This window comes from Geotrypetes seraphini, chromosome 11 (genome assembly GCF_902459505.1).
Source record: "Geotrypetes seraphini chromosome 11, aGeoSer1.1, whole genome shotgun sequence".
Classification (NCBI taxonomy): Eukaryota; Metazoa; Chordata; class Amphibia; order Gymnophiona; family Dermophiidae; genus Geotrypetes; species Geotrypetes seraphini.
In genome coordinates this window covers 73007421-73034338 of record NC_047094.1, presented here as the reverse complement: position 1 = coordinate 73034338, position 26918 = coordinate 73007421, and the positions used below count along the sequence as shown (strand labels likewise).

The 26918-nt window shown below is 46.0% G+C and overlaps 1 protein-coding gene across 1 annotated transcript in view; it reads right to left on the bottom strand.

The window, feature by feature from the left end:
- Positions 1-802: 802 nt before the first annotated feature.
- The window catches only part of ETHE1 (ETHE1 persulfide dioxygenase), a 31569-nt gene continuing 5453 nt past the window's right edge, over positions 803-26918 (bottom strand). The window contains exons 2-7 of the mRNA XM_033914645.1: positions 25383-25527; positions 25023-25171; positions 18091-18220; positions 15584-15673; positions 5780-5896; positions 803-1972 (exon numbers count right to left, since the gene is read on the bottom strand). Of these exons, the coding sequence (XP_033770536.1) occupies positions 1926-1972; positions 5780-5896; positions 15584-15673; positions 18091-18220; positions 25023-25171; positions 25383-25527 (678 nt within the window). The 3' untranslated portion in view covers positions 803-1925. The remainder of the gene's footprint in view (positions 1973-5779; positions 5897-15583; positions 15674-18090; positions 18221-25022; positions 25172-25382; positions 25528-26918) is intronic.

Sequence of the window (26918 nt, the reverse complement as noted above, 5' to 3'; positions counted from 1 at the left end):
GAACATTGATTGTAGCCACCTACATTGGCAGGCACCAGCACTGATTATCCAGTGCTAATTTCAATGGAGCTGGCTGCCAGAGCTTAAGCCAGTCTCAGCCAATATTCAACTCTCCTCAAAATGTCCCCCAACACGCCTATTGCTATCCATGGCCAATGAGGATAGGAGCAAAGCCTACTTGCTCCTGTCCTTTATGCTGCCAAATGAAAATAGCCACCACATGAGAGCATCGGACTTAAAAAGGAAGGGGTAAATTTATGCAGCTCCAAGCTTACCCATGCTAGCTCGGACAACGTTTGAGCTTTCCTAACTTAGTCGGGTTAGCTGTTTGAGTTCCAATACAGCTGCCAACTCCTCTCCCCCCTTTACCAGCCCATTTTTGAATGGCTGGTCAGAGCCAATATTCAGAAGTACTGCCCAGTTAAGTGCTGCTAAACATCATCAGCTGGGCAGCACCAACTGATTTAAAGCAGGCTAAAACCTCTCCTGTCCACTTAAACTACTTTGAAAATTGGCTGGTTTATTTTAAGTGGTTCATTCCTCCCTGTTTGGTCATTGGCAGATTACTGGCTCCTGTAGGAACACTGGGAGGTAAGTTGCAGCCTTCTCCTCTCTCTCTGCCCTCCCCCACTTTCCTAGGTGCAGCAACATCCAGTAGGTATCATTGAAAGGAAACAGGAGGTACTTTTGTTTCTGGCCTTATGTCTCCCGTCCATACTACATGTCAAACTTTGGAATGCAAACCTGGTTAGTTTAGAAAGGAATTTACTAAAAAGAGAGACCAGGGCATTTTCCCCATACATACTTGCTCAAATATTCAGATTTAATAATTCATCTTTCAAACACAAACTCAAGGTCTGTTACCTTCAGGGTCCACAACATAAGGAGATAATATACAGGTAAAAAAATAAGTAAGACAGTGCTTACCAGTTAATTTATGGTGACTGGGTCCTACATCAATATTCAGTAGCATTTAACCAACTAGGTTTCTAAATAGCTACTCAGACAACCCTAGCATGATCCAGTTAGTGCTGGAGCAGGTTGGGGGTGGAGCAAGAATGTACCCAGTTAGTGGTGAGTTTCAATCTGTTACTAGTTTAACTACTTGGCAGAAGCTAGGATAGCAAAATGCTTTGTCATATCAATCTGGGTACTGGTCTGAATATTACCAGTATCAAGTAGGTACCAACACATCTCCAAATAATATTCAGTACCAGAACCAAGAGATGGGCTGGTGTTGAATACTAGAGTATAAAATGCCTATAAATAGCCAGCATTAAATTTATATATAAAGTAATAGCAGGTGAAATGATTTTCCCAAAGACCACAAAGCCCCATCACAATTTCTCTCATTCTTAGTCTTTTGCATTAAGCACAGAGTTGCAAAATGGCTGAAGAGTTGAAGGGGTTACTGGTGCACCAGGGTATCTATATGCACATAAGTTTACTTTAAGTCACAGAGGGAAGAAACCATGGAGCTGCCCTGCTACTGTGATTTGTGTAAAGCTTCCACTTTTGAACTTCTCCCCCACTTTCTCAGGAAAAATTCACCCTCCCCTGTGCATGTATCACTTAGTTTATGTTTTCAAAATTTGCATAATTATGCCCAAGACGTGTGCATATTTATTAGGAATAACTCAAAGTGCTGACTAGTGTGTGGCCTTTAAAGACCAAATTGTTCCCTATCCTTAATTGCCTCCAGAGCAGAATCAGTCTCTTCCCTTAGCCCACAAATTTAAATATACAAAATTTAAATACAGGTATTAAAAATAAAATTTTTCTCTTCAATTTAGTGCCTTGCTGCTGGCAGGGTATATAGGCAGACAAAGTCTACACCCTAGCCATTTTCTGTGAAGTATTGTCCTGCAGGTCTCTGCAAAAACCTGCAAAGAATGAATTTGGCCCCTGCTTGTACTGTTTGTCCTTCATAGATCTTGTATACCACACTTCAAGTTTGCAGGTACAGCGATATCTGGGTAACACAGGAAAAAAAATGGAAGTGAATCAGTCCTTTAATATTCATTCTCCCTATGCAGTAACAGCTCTGCCAATCCACCTTAATCCTGAGCTACAACACTCCCTTCTATCCAGCCCCATGCCAGAGCTCTACCAATACACCTCAGTCGCACATGCTCACTAAAAATTCTACCCCTACACCTCAATCCTGGATTGCAACACATTCTTCCATTCTAGCACCAAGACCCTCACATGAGAGACTGACACAGGGGGTTAGGAAGGGGGGGGAGAAATTGACCCCCAACTCCACAAACCATCTGATCCCATCAGCACAAGCCTCACAGCTATGATTTTATATTGAACTATTAAAATATAAAGAAACATAAATGGTCATTGTACAAAATAAGATACAAAACAGAGCAAGGATCAATAAACCCCCCCCATCTCCCTACTTCTTCACAAATATCCCCTCCACTAATGAGAAAACTGAATAAGCCAAATTACAGAATGTTACACAGAAAAATCATGGCAACAGAATAAAAATTGGATCAATCACCTAGACCAGTGGTCGGCAAACTGCGGCTCTTTAGCCACTTGAGTGCGGGTCACGGCTCTGCTAGCTAGAGCAGGGGTGCCCAACCTGCTTCCCTTCCCCGTAAAGAGGACGCTGAAGCGCCGGGCCGACCAACCTTTCCCAAACATAAATTCTGACGTCTGAGAGAAAGTTCCGGGCCTGCCAAACGCTGCGTGGCTGGCCCAGAACTTCCTCTCAGACGTTAGCATTGACATCAGGTGGGGAAGGATGGTCGGCCTGGTGCTTCAGCATCCTCTTTACATGGAAGGGCAGCAGGGAGAGCTAATAACTCAGCCGTGAATACAGGAGGCTGAAAGAAGGGAAGAAATATTAGACGTACAGTCAGAAGAATAAAGTGCAACCAGCGACTCATGAAATTACCAAAAGGTAGGAAAAATGATTTTATTTTTAAATTTAGTGAGCAAAATGCATCCGTTTTGAGAATTTATATATCTGCTGTCTGTTTTGCACTATGACCTCCTTTTACTAAACTGCAATAGTGATTTTTAGTGCAGGGAGCATAGAGAGCATTCAGCGCAGCTCCCTGCGCTAAAAACCGCTATAGTGGTTTAGAACAAGAAAAGGGGTATATTTTTGTATAGTTACTGAGGTGACATTGCATAAAGTCATCTGCCTTAACCTCTTTGGAAACCTGTGGAATATAAATAATTAACATTTTCTCTGCGTACAGGCTTGGGCAGGCAAGCAGGAGGCAGGAAAAGAACAGGAGAGGGGAAGAAGGAGCAACAGAACACAGGCATTGACGAGAGGTAGCTCCGCCTACCCCCTGACATCAACCTCTTGAGCTCCTCCTTAAAAGGGGAGGGGCCAATGGTACTTAGCGAGCGCGCCTTTACGAAAGGGCCTTGAGAAGGGATTATCCACCACTAAAGGAGAGCAGGAGAACACAGCAGGCACAGAGGACACACAATCAGGCGGGAAGCAATGGAAGCAGCAGACAGAAGCAGGATGTTGAGCTACCAGTTTTCTGCATCATCTGTACGACTACCTCCCCTCTGGAAGGCGGTCTTACGTATGCGCTCGATGCAGAGAACTGGAGAGCCTGAAGAAACAAGTCAGACTCAGAGGGCAGAATACTGGAATTGGAGGCACTTCAAGCAGTGGAGGAGGAAGACAGATGCAGAGAACATCAAGACAGGACACCATCGAGGAAGAAGTCCGAGAGCTGGAGAAGTTCATAGAGGAGGCATTCAGGGAGGCTGTGGAAAATCACCAGCAACAGTGGAACTGCCGAGATACACCTACAGAGAGTGTGGACCACCCGACGGACAACCACCAGGAAGAAATGGTGCGAGATCTGGAAACAGCAGAGAGAACCCACAAGAAGACGAGTCTGGTGTAAGCCAACACCAGGATTAGAGAAAATGGATGGAAACAAGGACCTGCTGCTGGAGAATCAAGAGAAGATAAGAAGGACAGCAATCGTCTGAGGATTCCATCATCAGACAAGAGACAGCCACATAGCGGGAGGAAGACTGGATCAGCTGGTGACCTGCCTACCGGAAGCCAAGGTAGAAGACATACTGAACCTCATTGACAGGATCATCGCCAGTGTAGAAGAAGATATGGCGGTGGTGATCCATGTGGGGGACGAACAACGTTGAGCAACAGGAACTACAACAGGGAAGTACTGAAGGACCCGTTCCGGATGCTAGGATGGAAGCTGAAGACCAGAACGCAGAGGATAGCATTCTCCGAGATCCTACCAGTACCCAGGGGAGAAGAGGCAGATAGAGCTGCAAGCAGTCAACGTGTGGATGCGGCGCTGGTGTGAGGAAAAAGGATTCCACTTTGTGTGCAACTGGATGACGTTCTGAGGGAAGAGCAAGCTATTCAGGAAGGACAGACTCCATCTCAGCAGAGATAGAACGAGACTACTTGCAAGCAACATCAAGAGAAGTTTTTAAACTAGGTAGGGAAAAGCCAGCAAGTGAGCGATTCCAGAACTGGTATACCCGGAGGATACCATGCAAGAAGATAGAGGGGAAGACTCACCGGATCACAGGCAAGACAGATTGACAGGGACACAAGAGGGAAGGAAATGCAAGAAAGGAACAGGTCGCAAACTAAAGTGAATGTACACGAACGCAAGGAGCCTAAGGAATAAGATGGATTGCAACTCTTGAGGAGGGACTTTCGACACCTGTCTTAGATCCAAATGAGCAGCATTCCAAAGACATGAGAGACATAGCTAAGAAGAAAAAAAAATTTAAATTGAATCAGGTTGGACAGACTGGATGGACCATTCGGGTCTTTATCTGCCATCATCTACTATGTTACTATGACAGGAATAGGTTTAGGGGAGTGCAACTAGGGCAATTGCCCTCTGGTCAGACAGCCCCGTGCCAGCTGGAAGCTAAAGAAGCATGGCCTGGGTTTTACGGTCCCCAGTTATGTCTAACACCAGCTCTAGCAGGATACATATTTCAAATCCGATATATTCTAGTCACAAAATACAACTATATTTTTCTACTTTTTGTTGTCTTGTCATGTTATTCTTCAAATCATGTTGGTCCCAGGCACCATCTGTCTTCTCTTAACTCCCCTGCCCATATGACATTTCATCTTCCTCCATGCTCACCATCCATCCATCTTTTATCTTTGTGTATGTATTGTTCCAAAAACAAAAAGAAAACTAAATCATAGTTCTCGACCGGAAATTACATCAAAAGGAGGGACTTGGCAGGAATAAAGTTCCAGAGCAGCCCTGCTTGCGATGTTGTCTCTTCATCCTACAAAGCTTCTAGGTGGCTGGAAGGCCTGCCCTGGGAGGAACAGGTTTGGGGTTTTTGCTGCTTTTGACTTGCGATTGGGAACAAGGAAAGGGGGGGGAACTCACAGCAGATCCTTTACTGTGGAGACAAGACTATTCACTGCTCCACAGGGTGGTGAAAAGCCTTGTCCCCATACCTGCAGCTAATGGTTGATTTTTTTTTCTCCTGTTCCTGCGGGTTAGCTGTGGAAAACAGCCCCAGTATCATTCTCTACCTCACACACTGCTTTGCCAACATACCTCAATCTCAACCTGCAGCACCTCCTTTCATTCCAGCACCAAGATCCTTACACACAGCTCTGTCAATGCATCTACCCTATAGCATCCCCTGCTATTGCAGAACCAAGATCAATTCATCTCGCTGTGCCATGGCATCTCTCCTGCCCCCCAGCACCACCTCACGTTTCAGCCTCTCCATTTTATAAAACCCAGGCTCACTCTCTTGCTGTCCTTACCGATCTGGTGGGGTTTAGGCAGGTTCAAGTTCTCCATGATTTTCACAAATTCCTCCAGTGTTTTAGTGAGCCGGGGATTCAGCCTCTTCTCTTCGGCCACAGTGGTGACGCTCTGACCTGCAGCAGAAGAAACCCTTTATGGAGGGCAATTAATGTGCACTTCAATGCAAAGTCACATCCTCTTCAGGCACAGTCTTTATATTACTCTTCCAAAAAGAAAAGCATTTGCGGACTTTCAGTTTTAAAATTTGCTGCGAGTTCAAAGTATGCACAATTCCTGGTGCCTGTTTTTTGCTACAAGTAGAGTTTTAAGTGAAAAGAAAAGCAAGCACATTTTTAAATTTCTGAGCTGCTTTAAAATTAAGTCTGATAAAAAAAGTGGTATCACCCTTTTCCTATATATTAATTTTAAAATTCAGTAATTAGGACTTATTCTAAGTTGTTTAAAGTTTGGAATTTTAGGGGTTTAGTTTTCATTGAATTAGATAACTTTCCAGGGTCAAAATTTTTTTATAAAAAGGTTAAAAAACTTTAGTAGCTTTTTAGGTGGCCCAAAACTGATTTTCCAGTGCCAGCCCCCTTTCTCCCAGCCGAAAACAGCATCAGTCCTCCCTTCCTTACTACAATGCCAACATTTTATATGTGCCTTTTTTGGTTTGCGCTTCAAACAGCAAGGCAGCCTTCAACTAACAATAGAGCCGGAGAGAAGTAGCCTAAACAGTTAGTGCAATGGCCTGAGAACCAGGAAAACTGGGTTCCGATTCCCATGGTAGTTCCTCGTTATTTAAGCCTCCATTTTTCCAATAAAATGTAAGATTACATAAGAACATAAGAACATAAGAAGTTGCCTCCGCTGAGGCAGACCATAGGTCCATCCTGCCCAGCGGTCCGCTCCCGCGGCGGCCCATCAGGCCCATTGCCTGAGTAGTGGTCTATACCTATCTATACCCTTCAATCCCTTTTTCTTCTAGGAATCTATCCAAACTTTCTTTGAAACCATTTAATGTTTTCTTGTCTACAACAGCCTCTGGAAGCACGTTCCATGTATCCACCACCCTCTGAGTGAAAAAGAACTTCCTAGCGTTTGTTCTAAACCTGTCCCCTTTCAATTTCTCCGAGTGCCCCCTTGTACTTGTGGTGGTCCTTAATTTGAAAAATCTGTCCCTGTCTACTTTTTCTATGCCCTTCAGGATCTTGAAGGTTTCTATCATGTCTCCTCTAAGTCTCCGCTTTTCCAGTGAGAAAAGTCCCAACTGCTTCAACCTGTCGGTATATGGGAGATTTTCCATTCCCTTTATCAGTTTAGTTGCTCTTCTCTGTACTCCCTCAAGTACTGCCATGTCCTTCTTGAGGTACGGCGACCAGTACTGGACACAGTACTCCAGATGCGGCCGCACCATTGCACGATACAGCGGCATGATGACTTCCTTCGTCCTGGTCGTAATACCCTTCTTAATGATACCCAACATTCTGTTAGCTTTCTTTGAGGCTGTAGCGCACTGCGCTGATGCCTTCAGTGTTGCGTCTACCATCACTCCCAGGTCTCTCTCCAGGTTACTGACCCCTAGCGGTGTTCCCCCCATTCTGTATGTGAACATCGGGTTCTTTTTCCCCACGTGCATGACCTTGCATTTCCCTATGTTGAAGCTCATTTGCCATTTTTCGGCCCACTTTTCCAGCTGCGTTAGATCCTTTTGGAGATTTTCGCAGTCTCCCCTGGTTTGAGCCCTGCTGTATAGTTTGGTGTCATCTGCAAATTTAATAACCTCACACTTGGTTCCCGCCTCTAGGTCGTTTATGTAGATATTGAACAGGAGCGGTCCCAGCACCGACCCCTGCGGAACTCCGCTCGTGACCCCTTTCCAGTCTGAGTACTGGCCCTTTACGCCAACCCTCTGTTCCCTGTTCGCCAGCCAGTTTTTGATCCATCGGTGGATCACCCCTTGTACCCCGTGGTTCCATATCTTCTTAAGCAGCCTTTCGTGTGGTACCTTGTCGAAGGCTTTTTGGAAGTCAAGGTAAATGATGTCTATAGATTCCCCTTTATCCACCTGGCTGTTTACCCCCTCGAAGAAGTGCAATAAGTTTGTGAGGCATGACCTACCCTTGCAGAAGCCATGCTGACTCGGTTTTAGCTGCTCATTGTTTTCGATGTGTTCACAGATGCTGTCCTTAATCAGTGCCTCCATCATCTTTCCTGGGACTGAGGTCAGGCTCACTGGCCTGTAGTTTCCTGGGTCTCCAGGAAAAGAACCTGGTATCAATAATTGTTAGTGCCCGGTTTACTGATGTTGTCATTAAACAAATTAGTTCTGCATACATCAGATCAAGTCCACATTTTGGTGTGCAAATTGAGTGGCCTTTATAGAATCTGGGGGATAAATGGTGGCAATGCACGCATCAGCATTGCTGAATATACATAATTTAAATGCAAGGGTTGCCACTTCTGAAAAAATATAGCCTTTTCTTCCAGGAGGAAGGGCTGTGGCTCACTGGTTGAGCTGCTGCCTCTGCACCCAAAGGTTGTGAGATCAAGTCCCAATGCTGTTCCTTGAGACCCTGGGCAAGCCACTTAATACTCCTATGCCCACAATTTTGAATGTCAACTTTTGACATGTCAAAGTGACTAAAAGGCCGTATATACACACACAAGTCCCTAGTCCCTTTCCAGGACAGGATTATGAGCTAGTGTTATATACCACTTTTTTCATATTGAATTTATTTGCAATTACCCATTTTATTACTGGTGAATCCTGTACAAAAAAAAATTAAGATTGCATTCAATAGTTTAAAGTCTTGTATACAGGGGCGTGGCCTTGCAGAGCGCAGGGAAGACGTGTTTTCCCTGAGCTCCGCTGTTCTCCCTCTGCACTGGCCCTTTTGACCGAAACTCTTTGAGCGAATATACCCCAGTATCTACAGCAGCAAGCACGCAGTTATATGGACAAATTTGTCCAAAAAGGAACCCCGGAAATGGCGACTAGAGGCGGCAGGAAAGAGCGAGAAAAGCCGAAATCGGGACCGGGGGCCGACGGCAAGATGGCGGGCGTCACGGAAACCGCGGAAGCCACGTGCGAAGACATGGTCGCACGGATCACTGAGGCGGTGGTCTTGGCCTTGGGAACCAGGCTGGATCAAGTCACCGAATCGCTGGCAACACTTTCGGCCTCCGTGACCACTTTTAATAATCGGGTGACTGAGGTGGAGCAACGTGTGAGCACTACTGAGGATTCTCTTACTATGGTGCAGGAAGAACTTCGCCAGCTCAAGAACACAGTCCAGAGCACGTCGGAAAAGCTGGATGACCTGGAGAATCGCTCCAGGCGAAATAACTTACGTCTGGTAGGCATCCCAGAGACTGTGCCGGATTCAGACTTACTTGCGGTGCTAGAAAAATGGCTAGCGGAGGAGCTGCTTACGTCCTCTGCCTCTGGCCCTCTCAGGATTGAGAGGGCTCATAGACTGGGCAGAAAGCAGGAGGGGTCGCCTAAACCCAGAATAGTGATTATACGAATTCTGAACTTTGCTCTCAAGGATTTGCTTTTGAAGAACTTTAGACAACGGAAAGATCTCTTATTCCAGAACCATAGGATTCTGCTGTTTCAAGATTACTCGGCGCAAGTGGCAGCCCTGCGGAGAGGCTATTCACCCGTCTGCAAAATCTTGGTGGACAAGCAGCTGCGTTTTACCCTGCAATTTCCTGCCAAACTTCGGGTCCTTTACAATGGACAACCTGTAGTGTTTGACACGAGTGCGGCGGCCCGCACACAGCTGAATGTCTGGTTCCCTGATTTGGCGGCTCGCACCTGAGTGGGCACTCTGGTTCCCGGCATCTATTGGCTTGCGGCTCTAGGGCCGCTGAAGAGAGGGGGAACCCCTTCAAGAGGCTTTCTGCTGGATTTTCCTGATGTGTGATATCTATCTGGAAACTGGGGACTGTGTGACTATGTTCTTATTATACTTGCTTGCTTATAGAGAATTAAATGGAGGGCTTTCCCTCCTGTGGTCAATAGCTGTAGGCAGTTGGGGTTTTTGAGGTCTGTTATCATTGACTGGGATGGGGTAAAGACCTACCTATAAGTTTAGTTATTTGCTTGCAGGGTTGTTGCTTTTGCTATGAGACTTACTGGGACACTGTTTTTCATGGGCCGGGGGAGGGGGTCTGGGCCTTCAGGAGTCCCTCTGTTGGAGTGGTGGTGTCTGGTGGGGTGGGGAAGGGAATTGGGGGCAGTGGGTGGGGAGGGGAGGGGGGGGATTTGTGTGGTGCTGACATGGATATGGATGCTGGAGGATTAGTTGTTTGGTTGCTGGGGGGGGGGGGCTGGGACTCCTGGCAACGGTTTCTTTTCCCTATGCTCAGAGGGCTGATCTGATCTTTATGTGGGATGTCCCCTAAAGGAGGAGTGCGCTGTGTGACGTGGAACGTATCGGGCATAAATTCCCCTATTAAGAGGACTAAGATTTTACAACACCTAGCGAGACACCAGGCAGACATTGTGGGGTTGCAAGAGACTAAACTTAGTGAAGAGGAACATGGTAAATTGAGAAGGTCGTGGGTAGGCCAGTGTTATTCAGCCTCTTCCCCCAAGGCAAAGGCCGGGGTGGCCTTGTTGATCCATAAAGCGATACCCTTTGTACACTCCCGAGTTATTTCTGACCCGGAGGGCCACTATGTAATAGTTCAGGGCATGTTGTCCCATCGAACAGTGCTTTTGATATCAGTGTATGCTCCCAATAGTGCCCAACGAGCTTTTTACAAGAAGCTTTTGGGGGTTCTAATGTCTATCTCACAGACGCCGGGGGTCCCTATGATATTCCTGGGGGACTTTAATTCTGTCTTGGATCCAGTATTGGATTCTGTCAGGGGAGACCTCCGGCCGTCGGGCAGATCTGACAATGGGCTCCTAGCGTGGATGGATGCTCTGAATCTGGTGGATGTTTGGAGAACTTTGCACCCTGACGAAAAGGACTACACACATTCTTCTAGAGCGCATGATTCCTCATCTAGAATTGATTTTATTTTTCTTTCTCGTTCTTTCTTTTCAGAAGTCTATCACTCAGAAATAGGTGCGCTGGTCATCTCTGATCACACTCCGGTGTGGATGGATGTGAATCTGACAGGGGGCCACCAGGGTGGAGGGGGAAAATGGAGATTTCCGGTAGCTTTGTACTCCGACCCTGAATTTAAGACATTCCTTGAGCAGCAGTGGCAGGATTATGCAGAATTCAATAGTGAGCATGTTGGGGAGGGATGTCTTTTCTGGGAGGCAGCTAAGGCGGTGCTCCGGGGTGCGGTGCTGGCTTACTGTGCTCGTAAAAAAAAATTGCTGGCAGCCAAGATACTGGCCCTTGAGCGTAAGGTTCGGGAGAGCAGGATTTTGGCCCTTCGCTCCCCCGTGGGGTCTCATAAACGGGAATTTCAATTGGCGCAGTCGGCGCTCCATGCCCTATTACATGAACGTGCCCAAAAAACCCTTTTTTATTATAAGTATAGATTACATCGTTTTGGTAACAAGCCGGGCAGAATGTTGGCTCAGTTGACTAAGGCGCGGAGGGGGTCCTCCTCCATTACCTCTCTTAAAGACTCCGGGGGGCGGTTGGTGACAGCACAATCCCACCTAGAACGGCTTTTTGTCTCATTTTATAGTGCTCTTTATTCGGCGGAGGTGGTGGATAGGGACGTATCGATTCAAGAATACTTAGATTCTCTCCCTTTGCCCCGTCTCTCAGAGGAGGATAGCGAAAGCCTGGCCTCCCCAATTACTCGGGAAGAGGTAATGGGGGTAATAAAGAATCTTCCTCTTTGTAAGTCCCCGGGCCCGGACGGATATAGTGGGGAGTTCTATCGTATACTGCAGGGCCACGTGGCTGACCCGCTGAGAAACTACTTTCAACAGTCTGTAGAGGGGGGACATTTTCCAGTTGGATCTAATCGGGCGTTGATTACAGTCCTGCCTAAACCTGGCAAGGACCCTCTTTTGGTGGAGTCCTACCGCCCTATCTCACTCATCAACGTTGATTTAAAAATTTTGGCCCGAATATTGGCTAATAGGTTGGCCCCATTGGTTCCTTCGTTGGTAGGGGTGGAACAGGCGGGTTTTGTGAAGGGGAGACAGGCGGGTCACAATGTTCGTAAGCTTTTGATTGCATTGGCCCATTGTGATTCAAGGAAGCAGCAGGCTTTAGCCATTAGTTTTGACTCTGAAAAGGCCTTCGATCGGGTCAAGTGGGCCTTTCTTTTCCCACTGTTACACCGATATGGGGTGGAGGGGTTTTTTATGGGGGCTCTCCGTGCCTTGTATTCTAGTCCGGAGGCGGCGGTGCTGGTCAATGGGCAGCCGTCCTCGGTTTTTTCCTTACGGCGAGGCACCAGGCAAGGTTGCCCCTTGTCTCCCTTGCTTTATATCTTATTTTTGGAACCCCTATTATTAGGTATTCGCACTCATCCCTTGATCGTGGGTGTGGAGGTTAGGGGTTCCTCCCTGAGATGCATGGCATTCACGGATGATATCATGGTCCTCCTCACTGATCCGGTCTCACATCTTTCTCCTTTGTTGGACCTGTTTGCTAAATTTAGAGAATTATCGGGTCTTAAGCTTAATGTATCTAAATCTGAGGCTTTACCTATCCATTTAAATATTTCTCATCTTTGGTCGGATTTCCCCATGAAAGAAGCCTCTTCACAGGTGAAATATTTGGGAGTCTTCATCCCTGCATCTTTATCCCGCCTTTATGAGATAAATGTACGGCCCTTGATTCGGCGGTCTATTGAGAGCCTCCGCCTGTGGGGAGCTCTACCGGTCTCTTTGGCTGGTCGCATTTTCTTATATAATATGATGATAGTGCCTCGCTGGTTATACCTGCTACAGACTTTGCCAATCTGGCTGCGCCGGGCGGACCTGGACGAATTGTATGGTGCTCTGCGGACATTTTTGTGGAGGGGCGACGGCCCCGACTGCCCCTGCGTGTCTTGATGTTACCGGAGGCGCAGGGGGGTTTCGGCCTCTTGGACTTATGAGCCTATAATCTAGCGTGTGGTATGAGATTAGTCCGAGATTGGTGTCTTGAGAGCTCCTCCTTCTTGACTTTTTCGGTCGAAAGGGACTTTTTGTATCCGGTTTCAGGACTGTTCCTGCTACATGCCCCTTCGGCCCAGTTAGACCCATCACAACGGGGACATGTGGTTTGGGCTTATATGAGACTCATTTGGAAATTGCTTTGTAAACATCTGGGTGTAAATTATGGTGCTTCTCCTATGTTACCATTTGTGGGGAATCCCCAGTTCAGCCCGGGCAGTGACAATCGAGTCTTTCGGCTCTGGCATTCACAGGGAATTCGCAGAGTGGGGGATGTTCTTGACGACCGTGGAGCCATCCTATCCGCCACGGGACTGGCGTCTTTATATGGGCTGGATCGAGTGGATGCTTTTAGTTATGTGCAACTACGCCATTATGTGCTTGGTCTTGAGGGAACCGTCCGGAGCGCTGTGGCGGCGAAGAGTCTAGGTCAAAGTCTGGCTTTATGGGAGGATACTGCTCCGCGCCTCCGTTTCTATGTCACTGAGCTACAATTGCCTTTGTCAACTGAGAGGGCTGACTTACTGGCTGGGGCATGGAGCGCTGACTTGGGATGCAATATTACGTCCCCAATGCTTTCACATTGTTTTGTTTACCTGCGTACTCTTTCCTGCAATATGATACACAGGGAACAGGAGTATAAATTCCTCCAGAGAATGTTTATCTCTCCTCGGAGGGCCTACAGTGCTGGCTTTGCGGAGCATGAGCGCTGTCCCAAATGCTCTGCGACCCCCGCTACCCTGGGTCATATGTTTTGGGGCTGCCCTCTAATACAGGTTTTTTGGAAGCGAGTGTGGGCTTTCCTGACTTCCCTATCCCTCACGTTGCCAACATGTGCCCCGGATGTTGCGCTTTTTTATGCTGGAGAGGCTCTCTCCAGTTGCTCTGGGGGACAGAAATTGTTTGTGTTCAAGGCTCTGCTCCTGGTTAAGAGGGCCATCTTGATATTCTGGCGGGTTCCCTCTATACCATCTTTTCCCCAATGGCACGGGTCCCTTTATGAGTTAGCGCTAGTAGAGCGTAGGATGGCGGGGTCTCATGATGAGGGCAGATGGACTAAATTTCAGGATGTGTGGGAGGGATACTGGTTGTCCCTTTCTCATAGGGAACGGAGTATATTACTGAATAGCTAATCGTTTGGGCTGTGCTGACTGGGTGGGGATTCATGCGCTCTTTTCCTTTGCCCTAGAAGTGATAGGACTTTTGTCCTGGTTTCTTTCCTCTAGTATATTTTTTATTTTTATTTTTGCTTTTTCTCTTTCTTTCTTTCTCTCTTTGTATATTCTCATTTAGAGTGTTATGCACCATACGGGTCTGGGTTTTGGGGGGGGGGGCCTGGGGGGGTGGGGGAGAGTGGGGTTCTACATGAAGGGAGGTTGGGGGTTAATGGTAAAATACTGTATTGGGCTGTTATGGATTTATGCATACCTGCACTTGCGGGTTTTTTTTTTTTTTCTCTTGTTCTGTTTATATCTTGGTGTTGCTGCTTTGTACAAGTTTGGTGTTGTACTATATGTTGTCGTTGCCCAATAAAGAAACATTATATATAAAAAAAAAAAAGTCTTGTATACATTCTTTATAATTTTTGTACCAGTTACCCCCCCCAAAAAAAAACACAAAACAAAACACACACACAAGGTCTGGAAACTTTACCTTCTTTAGGCTTAACCTTTCCCAGCCATGCCATGTTCCATCTGACCCACTTCTTGATCAAACTCCCTATCTTTTGTGGATTCAACCCCCAACTTCTTTGCCCCCAATCCAGTGTGGATGCCTCCCAGTTAATTTTTTCTCCCGTCTCCTTCCACCCCAAAGCCCCAGTTCTTTCTACTTCCCACAGAACCCTTAATTCTATCCACAAGGTCTCAGCCCTCATTAATATACCTCTAAGGGCCACCGCGTGAGCGGACTGCTGGGCATGATGGACCACTGGTCTGAACCAGCAGCAGCAATTCTTATGTTCATTCTTTCCATACCCCCAGGCATAAACCTGCAGTCTGCTCCAACTGTACAGTAAAGAAAAAGAAATCCCCATATAAATATTCCTATGCCCCTTGACTGCAGAACTAAAGACAAATAGCTGCATCCTTCTCTGTTGTCCCAAGTCCAACTGCTGACTTAATGTACAATACTCTACATCAGTGGTTCCCAACCCTGTCCTGGAGGACCATCAGGCCAGTCAAATTTTGGGGATGGCCCTAATGAATATGCATGGGGCAGATTTGCATGCTTGTCACCTCCATTATATGCAAATCTCTCTCATGCATATTCATTAGGGCCATCCCCAAAATCCAACTGGCCTGATGGTCCTCCAGGACAGGGTTGGGAACCACTGCTCTACATAGCCATATGCTTCAAATTAGCAGTTGGGCCCAGGAGAACAGGGAATGATGTAATTAGATGTGCAGCAATTTGTCTTCCTCTTGCCACACAGTGAATACAAAAGTCACCCAGGGGAATGAGCCTTCTGCTCATGCTCTCAAAAATGCACTTTTTCTAAATACTGAAAATATTGAAGACAAAGAAAAAAAAAATTTCTGAACCCTACAAAGTGCATATAGCTTGCCTAGCTTTTATAAACTTGGTGGTCTGTATATTTTACTTCAGCAATAAATTTTTCTATGAAATCATGAGGAAGTTTTAGCCCTCCAAGAAGAATCTGGTACCACCAGTACATTCATACACAGGGTAGAGTGGGCAGTGTCTTAGATGACAGGTCAATACTCACCAGTGTAATCATGTGCTGGGTAGAGCAAGCAGGTCTCCGGCAGAGTAAATATCTTCTTGTGCACAGACTCGTACAATGTCCGGGAATTACCTGAAAGATTTTAAACACACAGAAGATCCATGGGTGAAAGTCAAAGTGTTGTGAAATCTTGGATAGTTCATTAGCGATTCATGAACTTAGATACCCAACCCTCCATGATCTTCCAGCTCTGCTTAACTCCAATTATCAAAAATTGCTTAGTTCCAATTATTTCAGTGAACTGCCAGCTTATTTGACAGATATCTCCAGTGGGTGGCCTGGTTAGTGAGGATGTAATAGGAAAAACACAAGAGAGCCAAATCCACAGTAACACTCAGACACGATGGAGTAGATAAGTCCAAAGAAAAGACTGGTGAACTCTTAAGTATTCCACGAAATTCTTTTCACATGTTGCGGCCCAAATGGCCTGCTTCAGGAGTCTACAATCATTGATACATACATTAAAAAAACAAAATTTTTTTAATAATTAAAGGAAAATAAATCAAAACAAGTGTATCAAAGGCATGTTAAGGACCATATATCATAAAAAAGACATCATAAAAATATATGTATGTAAGGTACGTTTTGAGATGCTCAAGGCCCAGCACAAAGAAGAAGGCAGATCTTCGGGCACCAGCATGTCCTCTGCGTTGGTGCCAAATGGGGGTAAGGAATGCGATTGGGTGGGTGGGTGGGTGCCTGGGGGATGCCGGATCGCGGCAGGGGAGGGGAGGAACGAATCGAGCGAGTTTCCCTATGGGGAAACTTGCTTTGATTTACAAGTGTTCTGGTTTACGAGCATGCTTCTGGAACGAATTATGCTCATAAACCAAGGTTCCACTGTATATACACATACACAAAAATAAAATGCACCATAACATACATATCACATTGAAATTTCATGAAAATGCATCGTATCAATAAACAAATGTAGCCTTATCTTTGGAAGCAATAAATACACACACACACAGTGATGTCTCCATACTAGAAAATGGAGACAAATTAGGTTAAAATTTTAACATGGATAGTAATGTCTCTTCTAAAAAGAGAATAAAGCAGATCTCATATTAGGTAAATAAAATTCATAGATGGAAATTCAGGCCCAAACAATTAAGTAAGCACAAAATCAACATATATAAAAAGTATTTTTTGCATCCCCAGTACAAAATAAACTAAACATACCTCACAGGAATGTGTATGAATCAAAAGAACATCCAATAATCAATTGAGCATCACACTAATAGTTAAAGAAAAAATGTTAACAGATAATATTAAACAACCTTGCCAGCCAAAACTTAGCCAGTAAATCTGATACGCAAATACCTATCACCACAAGCAAACCGGCATGAGTTCTTAGCACCCATAGTTTGGTGGTACACACCCTAACAAAGCCCATTTTCAATTCTAAATACAAACAGAGCTTAGAAACTAATAAAACAGGGCAAGACCAACGGATGGAAAAAGTGAGCAAACCAGACCTTTGCAAAGTAAAGAGAGGTAGACCACTGCTATCGTGACGCCCCAAGGCACACACCATAACAAATGAGGAGAAAAAAAGAAAAGAAAGAACCCTTACTGATTCACGCTACAAAATCGCCATCTCTTGCAAACTGCATGTGGTGAAAAATACCGCCACACAACATGATGACGTCCCCAAACATGGAAAAGGCAGGATGGTGCGAAAAAAAAAAAAAAAAGATTAAAGTTATATTGTACAAAATAAACTGAAAAAGCAGGGATGGATGAGGAGGGTTAAGAAATAAGATAGTAAAAGTAATGTAGTAGTAAGAAGTAAAAATGTAATGACATCATAATGACTATGCATGAGGGAGATTTGCCTGCACTGCCTTCTTGGTATGCAAATCTCTCTCATGCATATTCATTGTAGATATCCTGCCAGTAATGTAATGTAATGTAATTTATTTCTTATATACCGCTACATCCGTTAGGTTCTAAGCGGTTTACAGAAAATATACATTAAGATTAGAAATAAGAAAGGTACTTGAAAAATTCCCTTACTGTCCCGAAGGCTCACAATCTAACTAAAGTACCTGGAGGGTAATAGAGAAGTGAAAAGTAGAGTTAGAGGAAAAATAAAAATAAAATAAACATTTTAACAAGACAGCATTGATCTAAATACTTTGGAAGGTAGAAGAGAGGAGAGAAAGGTATAGAAGCAGAAGGGGGAGCCGTTGAACAGTAGAATTCTGGAGAAATTTAAATGATAGAAATAGAACAAAACAAAGACAAAAGGCAAAACAATAGATAAGATTAAAGATAAATCATAAGCTGGAAAGAAAAATAAAATAAAACTTTGTCTTCAATCCAGTAGATCTCAAGGACCAGACTTGGGCAGCCCTGATCTACAGAATTATGAAAAAGTAGCATGGGTGAGGAGAAAAGACCTACACAGGTATGATGAGCCTCCCATAAGTACGTGTGATCAAAAGGAGTTAGTGAGTTCTTCTCAGCCAGCTTGTGATACAGACCTTGCTGAAAGTCAGTGCGCCCACAGCCGCGGATCAGGAGAGCATCGCCTGTAAATGCCATGCTCTGATCATCGAGGACATAGGTTAGGCAGCCATCCGTGTGTCCTGGAGTGGCACGGGTGTCAAGGAACTATAGAAGAAAGAAGGGAGGCAGGTAACACCAACTAGTACATCGCATCTAGTTAGGCAAATAACTGAAAAAGAATTTAATCAGAGCCACAAAATTACACTATTGCACAAGCAGTTAACCGTCTCATTTTATCCTGAAGTAGTTGCTATGCCTGGCCCATTCACATCAACACAGATGCATTTGCAGTTATTGACCTTTCTACTGCCAGCTACTTTATCCATGTTTTCTTGAATGGACACTGTTCTAGCTGCCACCTTAAACTAGGAGGCTATTCCAAGCATCAACCTTATGCTTTGTGCAGAAATCTCTTAAAAATTACTTTATTTTCATACATAACTTATATATCTATAAGTTATGTATGAAAATAAAGTAATTTTTAAAAGAGATTTCTGCACAAAGCATAAGGTTGATGCTTGGAATAGCCTCCTAGTTTAAGGTGGCAGCTAGAACAGTGTCCATATATATAAGTGCACTATAAGGATTCATTTTTACATGACCTTACTAGTCTTCCATGCATCCTGCATCTCTCCCTTTTACTCCTTATCCCCCCCACTCCCACCCATAGTCCTCATGCATACAATGAGACCAAAAAGGGGGAGGTTATTTAAGTCATGGGAAGTAGGCACAGCAAGGGTGAGTGGTGCCCCTCCCCCACCCTCCACTGCACACGTGCCCCCTTACCTTTAATTTTCCAGGCACGGGTAACCACACAAACTTGCTGCCCATGTCGTTATCTGCTATCCCTCTGACATCACTTCCTAGATGCGGGACCCAGAAGCAACATCAGAGGCGACACCGATACAGGTAGCAAGCTCAATGCTGCTTGCACAGGAAAAATTAAAGAGGTGGTAGGGAAGGAGCATGCGGCAAGGGGTCGGAAAGGAGGATGGGTGCTGGCGCCCCTACCAAGACTGCGCCCAGGGTGGACCATCCCTCCCTTACTACGCCACTGATGGCAAGCCTTTTCCTTCTCTACCCCCACCCCCATTTCCCACTACACTCCTCCCTTCGTATTCATGGTGGTTAGGGGCGGAACATGACCTCAAATACAGAAAAACTGCAAATAACTATGTTATTCACATTTTTTTTTATAACAGCCATCCTTTAATAAATTAAAATTGCGAATAGAAGCAGCAATTTTCAGGGGGAAAACTGGAAGTGCCAAACTTTATTGGTACAGTACTTTACTCATGATGTAATTTGGGGGGAAGGGGGGGGGGAGAGGAGTCAGCATGCGAAAAATCACGAATAAGCGAAACCGTGAGTGCAGAGGGAAAAGTGTACTTCATTGCTTTCTCCAAAACAAGTCCTCTTGCAAGCCTTTGTGATCCAGATGGACAGCATCAAGATCCTTTCCTCTGGCTTAGGCAAAAGGAAGCTGCAAAGAACAGTCACCCTGATGCCACCTAAGCTGCTCATCTGAATTGCAGATGGGCAGCTTAGGTGGCATGGATACTTCCCTGGAGTCTGCTTCAGGGCAGATAGCAGGAGCAGCTCCAAAGGATGTCAACATAATGTAGAACCCAATACAGAATGTAGCCCTGTGGTGTCGCTGGTCCCAGATTAACTGTGTACGAGAGCGTTCCAGTGCAATTAAAGTAATTGAGAAAGAAGGAAAGGCCCCAATACTGCTAGATTTTCATTCATAAACCACATGATGTATAAAAAGCCTTATATCATGCTCTTGAATATATCACTCAGCAATTTCTGCACATTATATGCATGAATGTAAAATTATGTCCTACCTGTTAATTTTCTTTCCTTTAGAAGCAGCAGATGAATCCAGAGACCAGTGGATATAGCTCACATCGACCAGCAGGTGGAGATAGAGAACTGATTTCCAGTTGGCTTTATAGCCTGGTGATCCTCCTGTTGAATCAGTTATGCATATTGCCCCAGCATCCCAGTAAAGGAGCATGAGCCTCAAACCAAAGGAAAAAACTTCATTCCAGTGAAAAATCTTGTAATTAGAAATGTAAGAAACTAATAATAATCACCAACAATCTCCCAACCGAACTCAGAATTCCAACGAACAAGCGATAGAGATCGAGAGAGAGAGAGAGAGAGAGAGAGAGAGAGAGACCATCGGGGTGGGGCTCTGGATTCATCTGCTGCTTCTAAAGGAAAGAAAATTAACAGGTAGGACATAATTTTACATTCCTTTGCAAAGCAGCAGATGAATCCAGAGACCAGTGGGATGTAGCAAAGCAAACTCAAACTGGGTGGGAAGCCAAAGTCGCCTCTGCAATCACCGAAGCGCCAAAACTTGCCTCCGCACAGGCTGCCACGTCCAGCCGATAATGCTTAGAAAAGGTGTTTCCCGACGACCAAGTGGCCGCCCGGCAAATTTCCTCCAAAGACATACCACCGGACTCTGCCCACGATGTTGCCAATGCCCGAGTGGAATGTGCACGAAGATGTTCCGGCACAATCTTCCCTGCCAAGAGATAAGCCGATGCAATAGCCTCTTTTACCCAACGAGCTATCGAAGCTTTTGACGCCGCCATACCCTTGTTTGCACCTGCAAATACCACGAAGAGATGATCCGAGCGGCGAAAGTCGTTAAGTCACACCTAAATAATGAAGAATCATACGGCGTACATCCAGTAACCGTAATAACGCGAAACGCGCCCCCCAATCCTCCTTCCGAAAGGCCGGGAGGAATAAACTCTGGTTCACATGAAACGAAGAAACCACTTTTGGAAGAAAGGACGGCACCGTCCGCACCGACACCCCAGTATCCGAAATGCGCAAAAAAGGCTCCCTGCAAGACAGCGCCTGCAGCTCCGACACTCGTCTTGCAGACGCCATAGCTACCAAAAACACAGTCTTTAATGTGATATCCTTTAGCGTCGCCGCCGACAAAGGCTCAAACGGCGCCGCCTGCATCCTAGTTAGCACCAGCTTCAAACTCCAAGCTGGACAGGTGCGCCGTACCGGCGGACGGATATGGTGAACCCCCTTAAGGAATCGCACCACGTCCGGGTGAGATGCTACTGACGAGCGCGACACCCGGCCCCTATAACATGCAATGGCCGCCACCTGAACCCTAATCGAGTTATAGGCTAACCCTTTAGAAACGATCTGACGTGATCCTGGCCCACTCCGCCCAAAACGCCGAAAGGCGTCCCCCTAGTGGGAAAGCAGAGGGGGCCAAGACCCCGTCATTGAGGAGCGCGACTGGCCGGGGTACGAACTGGCTGACCGGAAGCCGGTTTCGTGGTACGAAAGGAACCTCTCTGTCGCCCCTTAGGTCTAGCCGAAGAAAAGGCACCATACGCGGAACCAAAGAACGGTTTCCCAGACCTATACCTCCTCACCTCCCTGAAACGAGGTCTAGCTGACGAGGACTTCAAAGGGGGCCTAGGCCGATCTTCCGGTAATCGCTGGGTTTTGGTATCTCCAAAATCTTTTACCAATCTCTCTAAATCTTCCCCAAATAATAAACCCCCTTTAAAAGGGAGTTTCACAAGACGAAGTTTAGACGCCGCATCTGCCGCCCAATGTCGCAGCCATAAAGACCTGCGAGAGACCACTGACAGCGACATTTGTTTCGCCGAAGCGCGAACAATATCATACAAGGAATCCGCTAAATAAGCCAAACCCGATTCCAAATCAACCAGTTCCGAAGGAACAGCACCCCCGGACTCCATCAAATTATCCGCCATCCCTTGAGACCACTGCAGACAGGCTCTTGCCGCATACGAGCTGCAGACTGCGGCCTGCAAAGTCACTGCAGCAACCTCAAAAGATAACTTCAGCGAAGATTCAACCTTCCTATCCTGGGCATCCTTTAATGTAACCCCCCCCTCTACAGGCAAGGTCGTCCGTTTGGTAACCGCGGCTACCAGAGCATCCACCTTAGGCAATTTAAATTTCTCAAGTTCGTACGGGTCAACCGGATACAAAAGCCGCATGGCCTTAGCTACCCGTAACCCGGCATCCGGCGTATCCCATTGAGCCGAAATCAGCTCCTGCATGGCTTCATGCACTGGAAAGGCCTTCGGTGGCCTACGGGTACCTGCCATAAGAGGGTTACCTAAAACTTTCGAATCCACCTGAGAAATATTTAAACTCAGTAAAGCTTTTGAAATTAAGGAGGAAAGTTCTTCCCGATGGAAAAGACGGAGCGCGGAAGGGTCATCCACTTCCCTACACTGGGGATCCTCCTCTTCCCACTCCTCTACCTCACCTTCCTCCAACAACTCTGGAAGGGAAAAAGGGGACACAACCATAGGCTCGTCCGCGGACGCAAGCCTGCGTTTTTTAAATATCGGCGATTTCACAGGAGAACCATCCCCCTTCGCCGTCTCCCCCGCATCCACCTTCAAAGGAACTGGTGGGGGCACAGCCAGCACCGGCAAGTTCACCGAGACCGGAGGAGCAGGCTGACTGCACTGCAGCATGAAAGCCTTATGCATTAACATCACAAACTCCGGGGTGAACGAGCCAAGGCCACCCGCTGAAGCTCCCCCCTGTTCGGCGCCGGAGAGCAGAGCCCCTGCGCCCTCCCGCACTTCCGACTCCCCCCCCTCCGCCGACCCCCCTTCGGCCGTGGCAATACCACGCCGTGAGGCCGAGCCGACCGCGAGGGGCGGGGACGCCGAGCGCGCTTCACGGACGCGAGAACTGGCTCCCTCGCCTGCCTGCAAAACATAATCCTCAGCTGATGCGTCTAAGCACCCCGCTGAGCACAAGCCCGCCGGTGTTCGACGCTTCCCACAGCGTGAACACCGCTGACGAGCCTCTTCCGCCATCACCACGCCCCCCTCCCAACCGGACCGGCACTCGAGGCGGCACCAACAAAATAAATACAAATGAAGTTTAGTACTCACCACGCTCTCAGCCCGCCCCCCACAGTCAGGAAAAAGCTGGTAATTAATCCAAAGCTACCTCACCAGGGCACAGCACAGCACAGGCAGAAGCGTTTGTCTTTTTTTTTTTTTTTTTTTAACTGGAATGAAGAAACAAACGCTGAGAGCAGGCAAAACCCTCAATCACTCGGAGGGGAGGGTGGAGCAGGGACCTGGGTGGGCCCAGGTGTAACTCCTAAAGCCGGCACCAATCAGCCAGGCACCCCTATCCAAGCTGAAGAGCCAAAGGCTCAACAGAGGAGACTAGAAGATCACCAATCCACCAGGCACCGTTAGATTCCAGGAGCTAAGAAAGAGCTCCACCACCGCTGGGAGATAGAGCAAAACTGATTCAACAGGAGGATCACCAGGCTATAAAGCCAACTGGAAATCAGTTCTCTATCTCCACCTGCTGGTCGATGTGAGCTATATCCACTGGTCTCTGGATTCATCTGCTGCTTTGCAAAGGAATATACCATTATTCATGCCTTCCCATTCTGCCCTCCTCTCATGAATTCTCATTCTAGGACTCTTTCCATTCAAAGTAGCCTGCCTCTTGTGTATTTATGTGTTTCAGATCACCTTTTCCTTAATCCAGGGTATACAAATTACCATCTTTAGTCTGCCCCCATATATTCTACAGTGGTGAAGACCACTATTTTAATATCAGTCCTCTAGACTAATATTTCTCCAATCAATATGCTGTGGCACACAAGTAAGCCTTCAGGTACTGTTAACTTCTCCCTACTCTATGGAATACCCAATCAGGTCTGATGTTCATGTCCAGACCAGTATCCAGACCAGCACACAGGTTCTGCTCTCAGCACATCGCAGCAACGAGAAATATCAGCAATAGATTAATTTCAGAAGCTCCTTCTTGATCACATGTGCAGTCATACATGCCTCTCCACTTCCTACATAGATACATGCTTGAGCCCCAGAGTGTAGGAATCAACGGGCAAGGTACAGATAACCAGGCCTGCTTGGTCCTCCTGACCCTACTCCGAGTTCTTCCAGTTTCTAGAAAAGGTTTCAGTGCGCCTGTAGTTGGTGGTTTGGACACAAGCCCTTCTCATTTTCACACTGCCAACACTATGGTTTGGGGGGGAGGGGGAGGATGTGCTATAGGTTTTGATAACATTGGGAAATGCTGCTCTGGACCAATTTTGAAATATCCTCAATTATTTCAGGGGGGGTTTCAGAGTGTGTTTGTTTTTTACTCTTGAGCATGAATTTTACCCTTGCTAGAAAACTACCAAGAAAAAAAAAAAAAAATTAAAAATCTGGGAGGGAAATTGACAATGCCACAGATCCCAGTACTGAAGCAAAATCCCAGAATATAGCCAGAAGGGGGTGCCATAATACAACACAAACAAACAATGAAGCCATTCAATGGTGCATGGCAGATCCTTGCTGAATTCTCCAAATCCTGTCTTTACTATTGACCTGGAAATACATGAGGGAGCAAGAGATGCAGAGTAGAGAATGACACGGTGAGAAAATTCATCACCGTTCCCGTCCCTGCGGATAACCGTGGGAAAGCATTCCATGCCGTTCTTTAGTATCCATCTCAAACTCAGTCCTTCTACACCAGCGTTCTTCAATGCAAGGCTTGAGGGCCAGTGGCTGGGCCCATTCATACTCTGATTCTTCCCTCTCTCCTTAAAGAATGGCATGGATTTATTGTTAATGTGATTGAATATATAACACTTATTGTAATTTTGAAAATGAATAAAGAATTAAAAAAAAAAAAAAAAAGACATGGAGATGGTTCCCCGCGGTTATCCACGGGGATGGGAATGGTGATGAATTTTCTCACCGTGTCATTCTCTAATGCAGAGATAGTAAGAAAGAGCCAGACATTTAGGTAAAGTGAGAGACAGTCAAACAGTAAGCGAAGAGGAGGAAATGAATTAGACAGAATGGGATCCCCTTCCCCACACACTCACAAACTTTCCAAACGTGATGCGATCTCCTTCCTTTATAAGGATGTCAGCACTGGCACCACTGTCTCGGGAAATAACACTCCTGCAGCCAGGGAGCAATTTCTTCAGTATGCCTGTGCCTGTGATGTGATCAGCATGGCAGTGTGTGTTTGCTATATCAAGGGAAGAAGATACAGAACCAAATTAGACCAGGTGGGTAAATATTGGTTTTCCTCTCTCCCTAAGATTTGTTGCTCCTGGTAGGCTCAGGCACTCCCCAGTAGAGAAATCCAGGCAAGCTATGCCAGATGTCTGGGTACTGCCAGGCTGTCTTAAAGCTTTTCCCTAGTGCTCTGTAAACATGAAGGAAAGCATGGCCAATACCTGCATACAACACATTCAGGCCGAGATCTTTCACGAGCTTAGCATCCCGTGCAGCAGTGTCTAGAACAGGGTCTATCAGGACAGCCTCCTTACTCTCTGCATCCGCCAGCAAGTAGGTGTAAGTAGCACTCACCGACTCAAAGAGCTGCAGGGAGAGAAGGGGAGCATTAACAGGAAGCTCCAGAGTTACTCCTCAATGGTGCTGACACCATCTTTCTTCCAGAAGTTACAGTAACCAAATATTCTCTGTGTTCTTTGAGGAGGCACTATACCCTTCTCCCTTTCAAGCGTTCAGGAAGGCTTCCCCAATTGCAAAATAAAAATGTACTTTACTTGCTATCTAGGAAAAATTTATCTTGGAAAAAACCCCAAACAAACACAACAAACTAAAACCCAAACAAACCAGGACTAATGTTTTCATTTAATGCTCAACTCTCAAGAAACTCGCATATGGCCTCCAAACCCTTTTTGTCTAACTCTTCTTCCATTCATCTTTTCATGGAAAACTGAAATTCATACCCCAGAACCTCTGTAGACAGTTTTCAGAACCATTTACCTATTACCCAGCAAAAAATGGCCCGAGAACTGCTCAATCCCAGATGCAGTTAGAACTAAATACAAGTTCAAAGCCACATGTTTAGGTCATAGGCAAAAGTACATGTGTTATAGCCATCCAGTCTGTGGGATGCCCATTTGAAAAATGGGCCCTTTTACCAAGATGACAATTCTGGCCCAACCATTAGGCAAGACTAGGAGGTTGCCTAGTGCACTAACTCCAAGTTAAGGCAGCAGCAAATACAAAGCAATAGTCCTGATAGCTGCTTAAACTCAAAAAACTATCAGACTGCACTTTAAGGTACAGGAAGAATGGGACTTTCCAAAATAGCCCATTTATCCGTATATGCACTTTTATAAGATAAGATTGTTCTGGCAGGTGTGGCATTAAATTTAATTGAAAATTGTATTTGAAACAATATCCAAACAATGGTTGTACAAAAAAGTGGTAAGCAAAGTAAAAATATACATAAGACATTTCAAGAAGAAAAAAGTCACTTACCACAAAAGTCCACTATGCTAGGAAAAGCTATATAGACTATAAAATCAAGAAATTCCCCTTAATCAGAGAGCAAGATAATCACGATTAAGTTTATCAAAATCTCTAGGGCGTACCTATGGGGATGGGAGGACACCTAGGGCTCCTTTTATCAAGGTGTGCTATGGGGGTTAGCGCGTCTGACATTTCATCACACGCTAACCCCCGAGGCAAGCCAAAATAATAACACCTCGTCAATGGAGGCGTTAGCGACTAGCGCGGCAGGCAGTTTAACGCGCGGTATTCTGCGCATTTAACTCCTACTGCGCCTTGATAAAAGGACCCCCTAATATGCTTGTGCCAGCTTTGCCAGGGGGCAATGGTGATGAAGGGCCAGATTCAGTACATGGTGCCCAAAAAGTTAGGCCAAAGTGCAAAATAAAGAACACGGGATAAACAGAAAATGCCAAAGTGAGTATGGAACAGTACACATCAACCAGAGC